The sequence below is a fragment of the Myripristis murdjan genome, chromosome 22 (assembly GCF_902150065.1).
Source record: "Myripristis murdjan chromosome 22, fMyrMur1.1, whole genome shotgun sequence".
In the NCBI taxonomy this organism is placed as follows: domain Eukaryota; kingdom Metazoa; phylum Chordata; class Actinopteri; order Holocentriformes; family Holocentridae; genus Myripristis; species Myripristis murdjan.
The window spans coordinates 9,185,564-9,199,006 of record NC_044001.1 but is presented as its reverse complement, the minus strand read 5'-3'; the positions used below and the strand labels follow the sequence as shown (position 1 = coordinate 9,199,006).

General features: G+C 39.7%; 1 protein-coding gene across 1 annotated transcript in view; it reads right to left on the bottom strand.

The window, feature by feature from the left end:
* LOC115354689 (otoferlin-like) overlaps positions 1-13,443 on the bottom strand; it is a 33,032-nt gene that overhangs the window by 14,673 nt on the left and 4,916 nt on the right. The window contains exons 4-30 of the mRNA XM_030045156.1: positions 13,031-13,157; positions 12,623-12,677; positions 12,334-12,465; positions 12,154-12,216; positions 11,964-12,048; positions 11,696-11,855; positions 11,185-11,371; positions 10,779-10,965; positions 10,182-10,405; positions 9,551-9,659; positions 7,259-7,439; positions 6,682-6,802; positions 6,318-6,418; positions 6,123-6,213; positions 5,917-6,033; positions 5,611-5,763; positions 5,281-5,461; positions 5,075-5,199; positions 4,688-4,822; positions 3,370-3,531; positions 3,129-3,248; positions 2,514-2,675; positions 1,974-2,136; positions 1,510-1,583; positions 1,270-1,296; positions 1,011-1,142; positions 659-728 (exon numbers count right to left, since the gene is read on the bottom strand). Coding sequence (XP_029901016.1) covers positions 659-728; positions 1,011-1,142; positions 1,270-1,296; positions 1,510-1,583; positions 1,974-2,136; positions 2,514-2,675; positions 3,129-3,248; positions 3,370-3,531; positions 4,688-4,822; positions 5,075-5,199; positions 5,281-5,461; positions 5,611-5,763; positions 5,917-6,033; positions 6,123-6,213; positions 6,318-6,418; positions 6,682-6,802; positions 7,259-7,439; positions 9,551-9,659; positions 10,182-10,405; positions 10,779-10,965; positions 11,185-11,371; positions 11,696-11,855; positions 11,964-12,048; positions 12,154-12,216; positions 12,334-12,465; positions 12,623-12,677; positions 13,031-13,157 — 3,444 coding nt within the window. The remainder of the gene's footprint in view (positions 1-658; positions 729-1,010; positions 1,143-1,269; positions 1,297-1,509; positions 1,584-1,973; positions 2,137-2,513; positions 2,676-3,128; positions 3,249-3,369; positions 3,532-4,687; positions 4,823-5,074; positions 5,200-5,280; positions 5,462-5,610; positions 5,764-5,916; positions 6,034-6,122; positions 6,214-6,317; positions 6,419-6,681; positions 6,803-7,258; positions 7,440-9,550; positions 9,660-10,181; positions 10,406-10,778; positions 10,966-11,184; positions 11,372-11,695; positions 11,856-11,963; positions 12,049-12,153; positions 12,217-12,333; positions 12,466-12,622; positions 12,678-13,030; positions 13,158-13,443) is intronic.

Sequence of the window (13,443 nt, the reverse complement as noted above, 5' to 3'; positions counted from 1 at the left end):
TGTGTGTTTCAAATAAATGTTATATCACTTTTCTGAAACATATCAAATTGGAATGTATTCATCTGTGTTCAGTGCTCTTACAGCATTTTATCATAATTGCTATTTGACAACTTTCATGGCAAGCATATGGCTGATATGCATGTAACAGGGAGAAGCGGAGGGTCCCACTGGTAGAAATTTGGATTCATGTCAGCGTCTACGTGGAGGCATTCCTGGGCTATGAGACTTGCATGGGCTCACTTTGTACTGCAGCCAAAAAACACAATCTGAGTTAGTGAGTTGATTAAAGATGATTAAAGATGAACATGCATGAATTGGATCTGAAAGGTAAACTAACATCTGGGTCAAGGAAGTATTTGCAAATTGTTCTATTTGGTTTGTTTTAATCTACTTGCGGCCAGATGAGCAGGGCAGCTGGGACTAATAATACAGGATTAAGAGTGCCAAGAAGTTTCTAAAAGTCAATTTTACGTTGATTTGATTTGCCCTCATGCAGTAAACCTCATCACTGTGGTGCTTCAGCATGTTAAAACAAACTCTAAGAGTTATTTGCAGCTACTTTTTGGCCCAGGATTGTCACAGAGGCACATGAAAGATTAAAATGGATCATTTAAACGTGACATCAAAGACTCTACTCTGCTGTCTCGTCTGGTTTTACCTCCATCCGCAAGGTCCATGTCATCCTTTTCCTCTGAATCAGAGAGAGCTGCCTCCTGAGCCTTGAGAGCCTACAGGAGTAGGATGTTATTTTTAAACTGTAGTTATCTCGAGGGGAACATAAGCTATAACCTCAGTTTTCCCAAGTAGAACTGAACTGGACTGAAAGAAATTTCAGCAGCAATTTCTGAATAACTAATGTGCAAGATAACACAATTTGTTCTGGGCTAAGTTTCTTGGGTTTTTATGACTGACATTTCTTTTAAAAATCTGAACTTTATCCAACTGTTACAGTGGCTAAAAAGTAAAAGTCAGTGCTTAGTTATAATAAATGGGCTGTTTTCATTTCTCACCTCTGTCAAAGTTTCAATTGAGGCAAAATATTTGGACCACCAGTCCAGCATGCTCTCATCAAGTTCTTCCTCTTCAATATCATCACCCTTCTTCCTCTTCTTCTTTTTCCCTTTTCCATCCTTCTCATCATCCTTTCAAACAAAGAGTGTGCAACATTTTCTGATTTCTTGAAATGAAATGAATCTATTCTTTTTATTTATATATATATATATATATATATAATGAAAAGTAACCAAGGCACACTCATGTTATGCTTACCTCAACCTTGACCACAGCATCCGAGCACTAGGTAGAAAACCAGATTAAATCATATAAATCATGTATCTATTTGGCTGTTTTGCTCATTTACGTACTCTTATATTGTTAGTGATCAAATTTTGTATATCAAGAGTTTTTTTCTGGGCTTGATCTCTGCTTTTTTTTATTTCAGTGGGACCAGGTGGATTTAAAAAAGAAGTTAGACATGATAAAAAAAAAAAAAATACTGTATATACTTACAGAGTCTAACTTGACCACAGTGTCCATTTTCTTAAAGCCAGGCTCCTGATCCATGCTGACAACAACAATTTCCTCTGAAAGATGACACATAGACAAGGAATGACATGTCATCATTTTTCTACACACAGCAGCCATGAATGTCATTAATATCTGAATACTATATATAAGCCGGTGTTAATCACGTTTTCACTATTTCAGAGATTTATATTACTGACACAGATTTAACTAGTTAACCTGTTGTATGAATTTGCTAAATTACACTTTTTTTTTTTTTTTTTTTTGTGGTGAGCCGCATTCATTTCATCCATGGGAATAATTTCATGATACTAGCACAGAATAGACAATTATTTAAGCTTTCAATGAAATGGAGTTAATCAATAAAATGCTGTCAATGTAGGTTTACTTACAGCTTCTTTCACTGTGTAATATGACACCACATTCTAGTTTGTAAAGGCTCAGGATACCTGTGGCAGACCAGTTGTTGGCCTGCTTGTCTGACGGCCGGTGGATGAACTTCCGCAGGCTGGTGACGGCGTGGGAGCCAACCAGTGTGTAGCGGCCAAAAGCCCTGCAGTCCACCACGCGGATATTCAGTGGTGGGTGAAGCAACTCATTCTCAGGCAAGTCCTGAGAAAGAAAAAAGAAAGAAAAATATATATATTATATATATAGATATGTAAAATGATAATTAATTAACTGACAAGTATAATAAATGAATAGGAATTTGTTTGACTTTAAGTGTCACACTGCACACTAATACACTTTGCAAATACGATAGTAACAACATTATGTAATGTACACTGCAAAGGAGTGCAAAAACTACTACAGAATAGTAGAGTATACATTACATCACTCTACATTCATTCATTAAACAACTGCTGACTCAACATTAACATCAGGAGCTTTGAGTGCCTTATAATGTGTGAGGAATATAAATATCAGTCTGTTTAAAATATAATAGCAAGTGAGTGAATGTTATTGGAATGATTCAAATGATAACGTACCACTTCAAACCACTTGACAAGCGTGCTGAAATTGGGGTTTTTCCTGTAGTTGGGGATGAGGGCAGACTGCACTCCTTTGCCAGCACACTCAATGTCCACGCGGGGTCGGTCCACCTGGGCCAGATTGACCCTCTTCAGGTCCCTCAAGCCCCAGAACAACACCTGAAGAATCGGGATGTTCACCAAGTCATTCTCATACTATTGTACTAATTGCATGTTGAAAGCCTGTACTATGTCAAAAATACACCTGGGTCAGCTAAAGAGCCTGTGTGAGAATCTGTGTGAAGCCTGACCTCCAGTGGTGAAAAGTAGGATGCGAACTTGTTGGCAGGTGATGTGACCACCTTCTGGCCTCTAGGGATGGACAAAACCAGGCACCATACTGCTCACCATAAGAGGTCAGGATTTACAGAGATTGAGGTCTGGCACTTTGTTACTCTTTTTTAAAAAATGCCTACAAGGATAGACATAAGTAGGATAGATATACAAGTACTGACAAAGTTTATCTGAAAACAGTAACTTGTTTTAGATTTGAAATCAAAAGATAGTTACCAAGCTCTCTCTCATTCCAATACATTTCTTCTAAGCATGTGGAAACTAAAAGGAAGTCTTCACCTCAATCCTGTACTTGCTGAGGACCGGTCTGATACCCAGTGGTACAGGGAGTATCGGGCCACGATCCATGTCTGTGGGACCATCGATGGGAGGCAGGTCGGCTCTCCCGTTGGGACCAATCTGACAGATCACACAAGGAAGCATTATGGATCACCCCCTTTCAATACGGTCTTCCCATGAGAGTGAACACGATGATCAGCTTCACAACTAGATGGTGCCTCCCTGTATTTGACACACTGACCTGCAGCAGTTCAAAGGCTGCCAGCATTTCTCCAGCGGTGCAGTTCCCACGGTAGATCTGATAGTACTCCAGCTGTGGGGGGAAGCGTGGGGGTCCGTAGTGTTCATCCGCCATCTTAACCACAGGCTTGGCAAAGGTCCGTCCCATAAAGTCAGCTTTGCCCTGGAATGATAATGGTCCTCTTCTAAGTCAGGTGCAAAAATCTTGAGCAAAGGTCCAGACCACAAACATAAATTTTGGTTTGAATCTTTGAAAGAATGGTCTTTTCCTCTACTACGTCCAATCCAAGGTAAGCAATCAGTGTTAATGTCATTAAAAAAAAAAAAAAAACACTTCAATATGGTCACTTATATTGCTGATAGTACTTCATTGATCATTTGACATACCCCACCTATGAGATGAAACACGGCTTTATATGCACATGTTTCTTGGCAGAGGAAAGACAAAGGAGCAATGAAGACAAAAGCGCAAAAAAAAAAAAAAATGTACAAATAAAAATCCAAAACAAAAGCAAGACACCTGGGATAACCAGTGAACTGCAAAACAGGGTATTTCATGGCAAATGATTTTTCTGTCAAGTGCTGTTATATCTCTCTTGCAGTTAGTGGTTATAGAGACTCCAAAACTTCTGCTGCCAACATTCAAAAAGCACAAATTTCATTTCTAAGGAATGCAACAGGCATAAGTTGACCGAGGGGACACCGTCCGTCCTTGTGAACTGTTGTGAATTGCAACAAAGTCCACTGAGGCACATCTTATTCCTCTTGCATGCCTTTAGCTATACAGTGCAATCTTCTCTGCACACAGTACAGTGCCTCTACAATACGTCAAACCATCAGAATCCACACTCTACTTATCCAAAGGGTCATCCAAAACAATGGTGTTATCGACAGGAGCAAATATAAAATTGTCAGTCAGAAAACGGATTCTTTCAAATAAAATTCCTATCAGGCTGCTAATGATAACAAAAGTGGTGCATCACAACTACAAAGAAACAAACAGCAAAAATCAAAAAGTAAATTTGCAGCAATAACTTAGATATTGTGTGTCATAACTTACGCATTGATTCAACTTCCAATAGTGTTATTTATGAAATAACATTATTACATTATTCAAATGCGGAACATTAGTATTTCAATGACATGTCTAGCCTTACATTTTAATTGAAAGACAGACAGACTCTTACATTATTAAGGTGACCTGAAGAGCAAGGTAAGACTGTTGCTATCTGGAAATTCAAGCTCTGTGAAGTTAGACTGTTTACTGTCATTAGTTCGGATGGAAAGAGAGAGGCACCTCTATTCAAAACCTTCCTTACCACTGTGTCCTGATCATACAGTTCAATGACAATAATAGGAGGGTCATCGCGCAGCTCGGTGGCCTCTCCGAACAACTCTACATTCTCAAAAACCAGCAGCTGGTCCCATGTTGGGCAGAGAGTCTCAGCCAGCACCTAGGAAACAAATGCAAGACAAAAATCCTCATTTGAAACAGCCTTATTTGACTGTTTTTTAGTTTGTAGCATCAGAAACAAAAGGCACCATTTTACATTGCAGGTCATGATATTTCATCATTAATCATCTATAAAAACAACTTTGATAATAAAAATACTTCATTAAAATGTAGGGTTGGCCATGAACCAAATTGAGGGCCCTGCTGAATTTGGTTTGACCTTGTATCATGACATATTTTCAAGCACGCTCACCTCAGTAACCTGGCTTTGTGTGGAGAAGAAAACCCTGGCAAAAGGATCTGACAGCCCTGTGCTGTCAGCAGCAAACAGACTGCGGGCCTGGTACATATGGACCCTCAGCTGGAAGATCTGTTTCACTGTGAGGAGATACATAAGTGAATAAATCATTCATTTAAAAGTTCATTTTTGTAAATGTCCAAGTGGAAATATGGATTTACTCATGTATGTGAGGCTGATGGGAGGGGCTGATGGTCCCAATGACAGCTTGTTCTCCTCAAAGCCATTGGGCAGGCCACACAGGTAGTCTTTGCGCTGTTTAGTCAGACCCAGCCACAGGTAAATCTCTATTTTGGCCTGCACCGTCCAGCCAGCAGGCCCGAAGCCTTTCTTTCCAGGGATCTTTAATATATGAAGAAAAAAACAATTTCATAGGTTCAAAAAAAAAATCATCATTGCAAATAATAACAGAGAATATGACTCAGCACTCAATGCTTAGGAGACTGAGTGCCTTTTGGATAGTTATTTTGGAATAGCGAGTACACACATACCCTGAGAAAGATTGTTTTGACTTTGTTACAGTCCTTCCCAGTCTCGTCCTCCACATTAGAATAAAGTATGTCTTTGGAAGGGACACGGGCGTAAGCAATACGTTTGCCATTGCTTATCATCCAGATGAAGATGTCAGGAACACTGTGTTGGGGCTGGAGAAAAAACAGATTGTTCAAATTAAAAATGTATACACAAAATAAATATTTCACCTCATCCCATCAATCAAATATCCACTTCAAACCATGCAAATGCAGCGCTCAAAACCATTTCCATAAGGCGGACAAATATAAAGCTGCATATCTTACTTCATCAGCCATGAAGCGCAGCTTATGGAGGAAATTCTGGGCCAGCTTGATTTTATCCCTCACTGTGCTTTTCTTCACCTGTGACCTCATGGCCTTAGCTTGCTGGCCTATGGTCTCCTACAAGGAGAAACAGTCCGACATTCAGCATGAGGATAAATACTAAAACGAACAAGAAGGCAAACATGGCTCCTTAATGCTTGACATACCATTTCTGACATACACAACTTCAGCCTCTCCCTGTCAAGTTTGGTCTTCCCAGACTGATTCTGGTCCTTGTTTGCCAGCGATATAAACTGACTGAAAAAAATGGGAGTTCAGACAGTTTGAAAGCCTGTTATGATCGGTTACATGACACAACAGCTAGTTGGTAGAATCTGAAAGGTAAGTTTGTGACTACACACTTGCATCCATGGCTGAGTTCCTCCAAGACGCCCCTGAGTCTCCGCTCAGGATAAGCCTTTTCTGTCTTGATGATCTCTTGTACATCATTAAGACCGTCCTCCTGTAGAGACAGAGGAAAATGTTTGTATATTAACAGTAATAACAACAGTATTGTTCATTTCTTAACAAATTAGACCTGAAAAAAAACATACTAACAAACAAAAAGAAACGATAAACAGAACAGACATCACTGGCTCAATGGCATTTGCTTATTAAAGGCTCACTCAGCACAAGTCAAAAACTCTAATAAATAAATGAATAAATAAATAGATACATAGATAACCAAGTGCTTTATCCCATGTATTGGTAAACCGCATGACTTGCCAGTTTATCTGCCACGTTGTCTATAATGTTGGCATTGTACAGCCTCCGTCTCTGGTCCTGCCACCAGCTCTTTATGTAGATGCACGGCTTCCTCTCAAAATATGGCAGGTGGAAGTAGTTCCTTTGGACACAAACCACACGACACGATAGGAGTAAGTTCAGTCAAAATAGAAAAAAAAATCAATAAATACTAATCACCTAACTGGATAAAAGTATTAGATATACAGAGAGGTTGACCTATATTTTTTTCTGTATATTAAACAAAGGGTCTCAATGTGAAGGTATTTACTCCAAAAAGTTATGCATTAAATAAAAATGTTACAAGAAATTCATAAGACAAAAGAAACAATGGATTCTATCTGTAAAAATATTACTACTGAGTCTTGTAACTTCAATTTTTAATAATCATCAATGCCTTATGCCAGCAAACATTATTTAGAGGGGGCTGTGTCAGGCATCAGATTTCCATCAAATATTAAATATTCATTTTGAAAGGAAACTCGTTCTCTGTTCTGTCTCTTTTCTTTCTTTCTTCTGTGCACTTCTGCTGTATGAGTATGATATTATTTGCTCTCACCGGTCAGTGATGACAGGTTTCATGGGAGGTGTGGTGGCCACTGATGTGAGATCGCCATCATCCTCCATCTCCTCCTCACTGGAGTTGTGGATCAGTTCAGTTTCCTCTTCGTCATCGCCTCCCCCCTTCTTCCCTTTTGTTTTCGGCTTGATGACAATATCATTTTCATTGCCATAGTAACCTGGCCATCAAGAATGTTAACAGTTACACAAAAAATGTGCTGTGCTTATGAGGATGACTGCTTTCACACAGTGGTGCCCCCAAATGGTGGCAAGAGGGAACTGATTGAATTTTGAGAGGCTCAACATCCATAAATCATGTAACATAATTAGTGGTGTCAAGAGATTAAAAAAATTGAGAGATTAATTAATTATGATCTGTAATTAATTGATCTAATTAATCTATTTTTTAATCTCACCTAAAATTGCTGAGAAAAGCCCTCAACTTGAGGTAGCTATTTCCCTTTAAATTCATTACATTATTGTAGCAGATCAGTCCGATGCGGGTCGGGGGGACGACCCCTCTTTTTCAAGACCCTTTTTTGGAAAAAAAAAAAAAAAAAAAAAATTATATGGACAAAATCTTGTTTGAATAAAAAAGCCAACGGCCGGCATCAGGCGGGCCGGCCGCGGCACCGGGTCTGGTCTGCCGGATCTGACAGGTGAGCGGCGCACACATAGCCTACTGCCATATCAATTTTTGTTCATACGCGGCTGCAATGACTGCGCAATGCGGCCATTCGCCGGTAATCGCGGCATCAGGCGAGCCTACCTACTGGTTTACATATGCACAATACATGTGTATTTGCTTAGACCCCCAGTATTAGACGAGGGCATTTTTTCAGGGCATTTTCAATGGAAAAAATATCGTCTTATATTCGGATGAATACGGTAATGTATTAACTTCGATCACGCAACCTTTTCTTCCACCTCCTCTCCTCTCCTCTCCTCTCCTCTCCTCTCCTCCACAGTCGGACACACACACAAGTCGCGACACCCCCTCCTCAACATGCGCTGCCTGTTTACAATGGACTCGGACTGTTGGGGCGGGTGTTAATCAAAACAAACCAATCATGTCTTGACCTCGTCACAGGTTGCTGGCCTCTGATTGGCCTGGCCTGTCTCTCTGACTTAAAAAAAAAAAAAAAAATCAGACTGGTGAGGCCAGCCGGTCCGGACCGACAGCTGATTGGCCTGGCCGGCGACCTGTTTAAAAAAAAAAAAAAAAAAAAAAAAGACGGGCAGGCCACCGGGCCAGTGACAGGCCGGCGCTTCGGGAAATCTCCCGGTTCTCCCGATGTACAGTCCGGGCCTGACAATAGGAGCCTATCAGCTTATGCTAAACAAGCCCAAACACAATGACAGCCAACCAATGTCCACTTCAGGGTGTGACTGACCATTGTTTTCCACCCCCAGCACAGGAAGCCCAACGCCTACAAACCGATTTTTATAAAAAGTAAAGTTAGAGATTAATAATTAGATTAACTCGATTAAAAAACATAACGCGCTAAATATGACTGTAATTAATTAATCTCAATTAACGCGATAATTTGACACCACTAAACATAATGTCAGTGAGCTATACTCAACATATTCATGCTAATTGGTCTGTGATGTGATAAAAGACATTAAAAGGGACAACTTAGGCAAAAGATCTAATGCTGGTGAGTTGAGCTTTTCTCACTTGCTATTGTTTAGAAACAAGTTTTGTATTTTGCTCTTTGTTTTTGATTCATCACCTCCTATGGACAAAGAAGAATTTCTGCTGGGGATCATACAAATACGCAAAATTTCTTGTGGACGAATAGGGCAAATTTATGAGGCTCAATTAGATCAGCGGCAAAATCTTTTCTATTGTAGCCTCATTTACATCACTGTGATTTGGATGCACTTATTTTTACATAATGCACATATTTATTACAACTTTACATAGTTTTACATTTCTTACTTTCCTTTTCTATTCCTTACAGTTTCACTTATGCTTATATATATATTTTCTCTCAAAAATTTGAGCAACTGCAACTGACCAATTTTCCCCTTGGGGATAAATAAAGTATTTCTGATTCTGATTCGTATTCTGGATAAGTCAGGTGTATTTTTACATCTAAAATCTCTTCCATAATGTAGCTTTAACACTAAACATGTTCTATCGAGAATTTGCAGATTTTCCACAAATTTGCTGAAAAATACTACTGATTGTGAATTTTACAATGACCACAGCTTCTGTTTGGACCTGATGATGAGAGTATCAGATAGCAGGACAGTATAATAATGAGTAAGTCGTGCAAATCACCTATGGTAACTTCAAAGTTGATGGGCTTATCACCAATCTTTCTATCAATCATTGTGGCCTCAAGGAATGACCCAAAGAGAAAAAACTCCTCAATCTTCCCGGTGGAACTCTGTGAACACAAACATGGGCAGGAGTCAGCATCTGAATGTGTGTTAACACCCATTACTGCAAACACACCTTCAGTAAGCCTGTAATAGCAATGTGCTAAATAACAGCTGGAAAAGATACAAGATACAAGACGGATACAAAAGATACAAGTCGCCTGCATTCACCAAAGTTTAACAGTAAGTCGCTGAACAATTGCAGTATATTATGTAACACAGTGCGCAGTGAGAATCTTTAACAGGAGCTATCTGATATAGGTGGCTTAGCGAGAACTGAATCCTGAGGGACTCCCACAGAGCTTTAGGGGGTTATAGGTCCCACTGCGCTCAATTGAATCTGCTGTGTGACTTACATTGTCCACAAACAAAACAAGAGGCCACATTAACGCAAATAGCATGTTAATAATGCACCAGGTGGGCTAAAGATAATCAATAATTCACAATAACTGCGCCACAACGACCTGTCACCAGAAGCAACAATAGGCTTCCTCTGCTTGGCTGCCCATCCAGGAAGGGAGGGGACCCACCTCCGAAATGTTGGGCACTCCCTCCACCTGCACCTCTGTGGAGCTGGTAATATCAGGTGATGAAGTGTCCAGGATCTCCATGCCCAGGCTGATGAGCAGCCGGGCCCTGAAGGACACCCCCTCACCCAGCCCATCGTTCAGTTCCTGGTACTCATCCATCAGGGTGTAGTTACGCGTGGAGCCATACATGTTAACCCAGGCAGGTCCCAGTGTTGGAAGAAAGCCTAAGAGTTATGGAATAAATTAAAGTCTGAAAAAGGTGTAACTGAAAGCTGATAAGGAACTTAAGAGACTACATACATTTCTACAAAGAACCAAAATGAGTCATTAATTTATAAATGCTTAGAACTTACTCAAATCCAAAAAACAAAAATAAGAAATAAGAGTGAACCTGGCGGATGCTTCCTTGTATTGAAAATGTGTGGGACAAAAAGAAATTATGTAATACAAGCTCAATGTCTTTCTTCAAACTATGTTTCAGTGATTCAGTTTTCTTCTTGGAATATTTTATTTGTCCATCACTAATGCTATGTCATTAAAGTTTTTGACATTTCAGAGGTCCAAAAAAATTTGATGAACACCAAGTCATGGAGTCACCTTTGTCCCCGTCATTGGAAATCTTCCGCAGGTCAAGGAAGTGTGTTCCTATGGCCACGTCGTTCACTTTGTCGGAGTCGCGGAGCTGGAGCTTTATGCGTTTGCACAGTGGTGGGAACATCTCCGTGAAAACAATCTGCTCGTTCCAAATGGGCTCATAGCAGCTCTTCTGAACTGATGTTTTCCCCTGTAATTAAACATGACAGTAATATGTTAACATGTTAAAAAAAAAAAAGAAAAGAAAAAGAATGACAGGCCACATTTACTTTCCACTGAATCAATTGAAGAAGTTGGCTGTCTGAAAATCAATTAACTGAAAAGATTTTAGAGAAATTACGGACAATAAATAGTCTATCTTCAGTAAATTAACTGCATATTTGGAATTTTGAACTTTGGCATCACTTACCTTTTGTCCAGCAAACTGTACTTGGACATAAGGATCAACCAGGTCCTTATTCTCTCCTATAAAGGCTTTTTTGACATTGGCCATGATGCTGGTGTTCATTCTGGGAAGTCCCTCTGCTCTGTAGATCTTCAGATAGTAACGAGCCCACTGTCGCTCTGCAGGTACCCCCTCTGGTAGCAGGAGATTCCTGAAACAGGGATTTAAAAAATGTGAAATGAGTTAAATAACAAATGGCTTACACATGCAAAGATCATTTGTGGAGCCAAGAAAACCATATTTTTCTTTCTACATCAATGAAAAATGTTAAATTAGATGCCAAAATATGCATAAAGTAGTATTTTGAATTTTAAGTGAATAAATTCAGCCTCCTAACAACGCCTATTTGTTTGAAAGTTTATTTTTCAACTCTTTAGTAGGACCACCATTAACTGACACCTCAGGCATCGCTAGTCTTCCTGGGGTCATGCATCTTTGCAAAACAAACATTAATAATTGGTAACATTTCATTTACCCCTCTATGTCATCTTCATCAGACTCATTGGCCTTGTGTGGAGTTTTTATATTGTCTCCTTTGGCCACAACTGCAATGTCACATTTAACGTAGCCCTTGCAGCCTGCTGTGATGTCGTCGGGGTCGGACAACACAGCCCATTTGTGGTAAAACTGATGTTCTGTAAAACATGACAGAAAGGAAAATTCAACAATCAGCATAGATTGAAGTATGAGTATTGTCATCATGTAAGTACACTGACATGACTTAATTTTTATTAATGTTTTACCTGGCTGGGCGTAAACTGTACCGACATCCATCTTAAAAGTCCCAACCATGGTTCCACTTCGCAGAAGATTTTTGGAGTGGATTACCTAAGGATTGGTGGAATATGTAAAGATGGATGTGACACAAGAAAAATCATGCCTTGCAACAAACTGATGAATGATTTGAATCAGTTAAACTGTGGTGTTACTTACAGACAACCTCAAGATTTTGTCAAACATAACATCTGGAGGGACGTGGAAGTCAAACACAAAATACTGGAAAAATAAACAAAAATAAGTTAGAAAAGTAAAGATTAATGTTTGTGATGATACTTTACATGTTGAACTGTTTTGGCTAATGCGACTGGCCCAAGTATTCATCGTTGCAGTCACCTCATTGTAGTATGGGCAGTTGGTTGATTCCTTCATTGACGTGTATTTTTTATCCTCTCCAATCTCCACACAGACCACGGGATCCATGTTCAGCCCCACCAGCTGCCTGGCCTCAACTACTGTCACGCTGACCTGGAAATTAGTTGTTTGACTTGTTGATTGATCAAACATGCTTGTGCAAGTATATTAAGATCACCATAAATTAACAAAACAATGATTTCTCACTATAGATTCCAACAGTGTTAATTAAGGAACTGGGACAATGACATTATCCTTAAGCTTCTCTTACTTGGTAGTCCACAGGCCTCCCGGAGCTGGGTTCCATCTTTATGTCTGGTTTTGATCTGTACAAAAGTGTACATACATTATGTTTAGGCCAATGACTAGAATTCAAGTAAAAAACACTCTCCTGTCAGTGCCCTTGAGCAAGGCACTGGCTAAGAACTGGAGTTGGTCCCCAGGCGCTGCATATTGGCTGCCTACGGCTTCTAATAATTAGGATGGGTCAAATGCAGAGAAAAAATTTTCCTACAGGGACTGATTGATAAATAACTTAACTTAACTTAACTTAACTTAACTTAACTTAACTTAACTTAACAGACATAAGCAGAGCCTTTTGTATGCAGGATCTGGGCAAAAGTGCCATAAGTCCAGTAGGATTAAAAGGTATTCAAATGCAAAAAATAAGTATGAACACCTCTTATTAGAGACATTGGTAGTCACGGCTGTGACTGAGGCTACTGAGATTGTGTCGGGGTCTTTGCCTCCTCCCATGAACATGCCCTGGCGATCCAGGTCCTCTGTCTCCAGAATAGCAGGCTCATCTGGAGGTTACAAGAAACACACACAATAAGGCCAGCCTGCACTGAGATGCAATGCTTGGAAACAATAACTAACCTGCATTTGGTTGAGAAAGCATGATTTAAAAAAAAAAAAAAATTGCTGTTCATAAATCAAACAATTCAAAAACAAATTAATCCACTAAAAATTAGAGGGTCAAATGAGAACTGCACTGTATCTTGCACAACCAGAGTGAAATTTGAGAATTCGTGGGGACAATTTAAGTGCCCCAGTTTGACAAACTGCGCTCCAGTGGGCTGAACTGGGCGA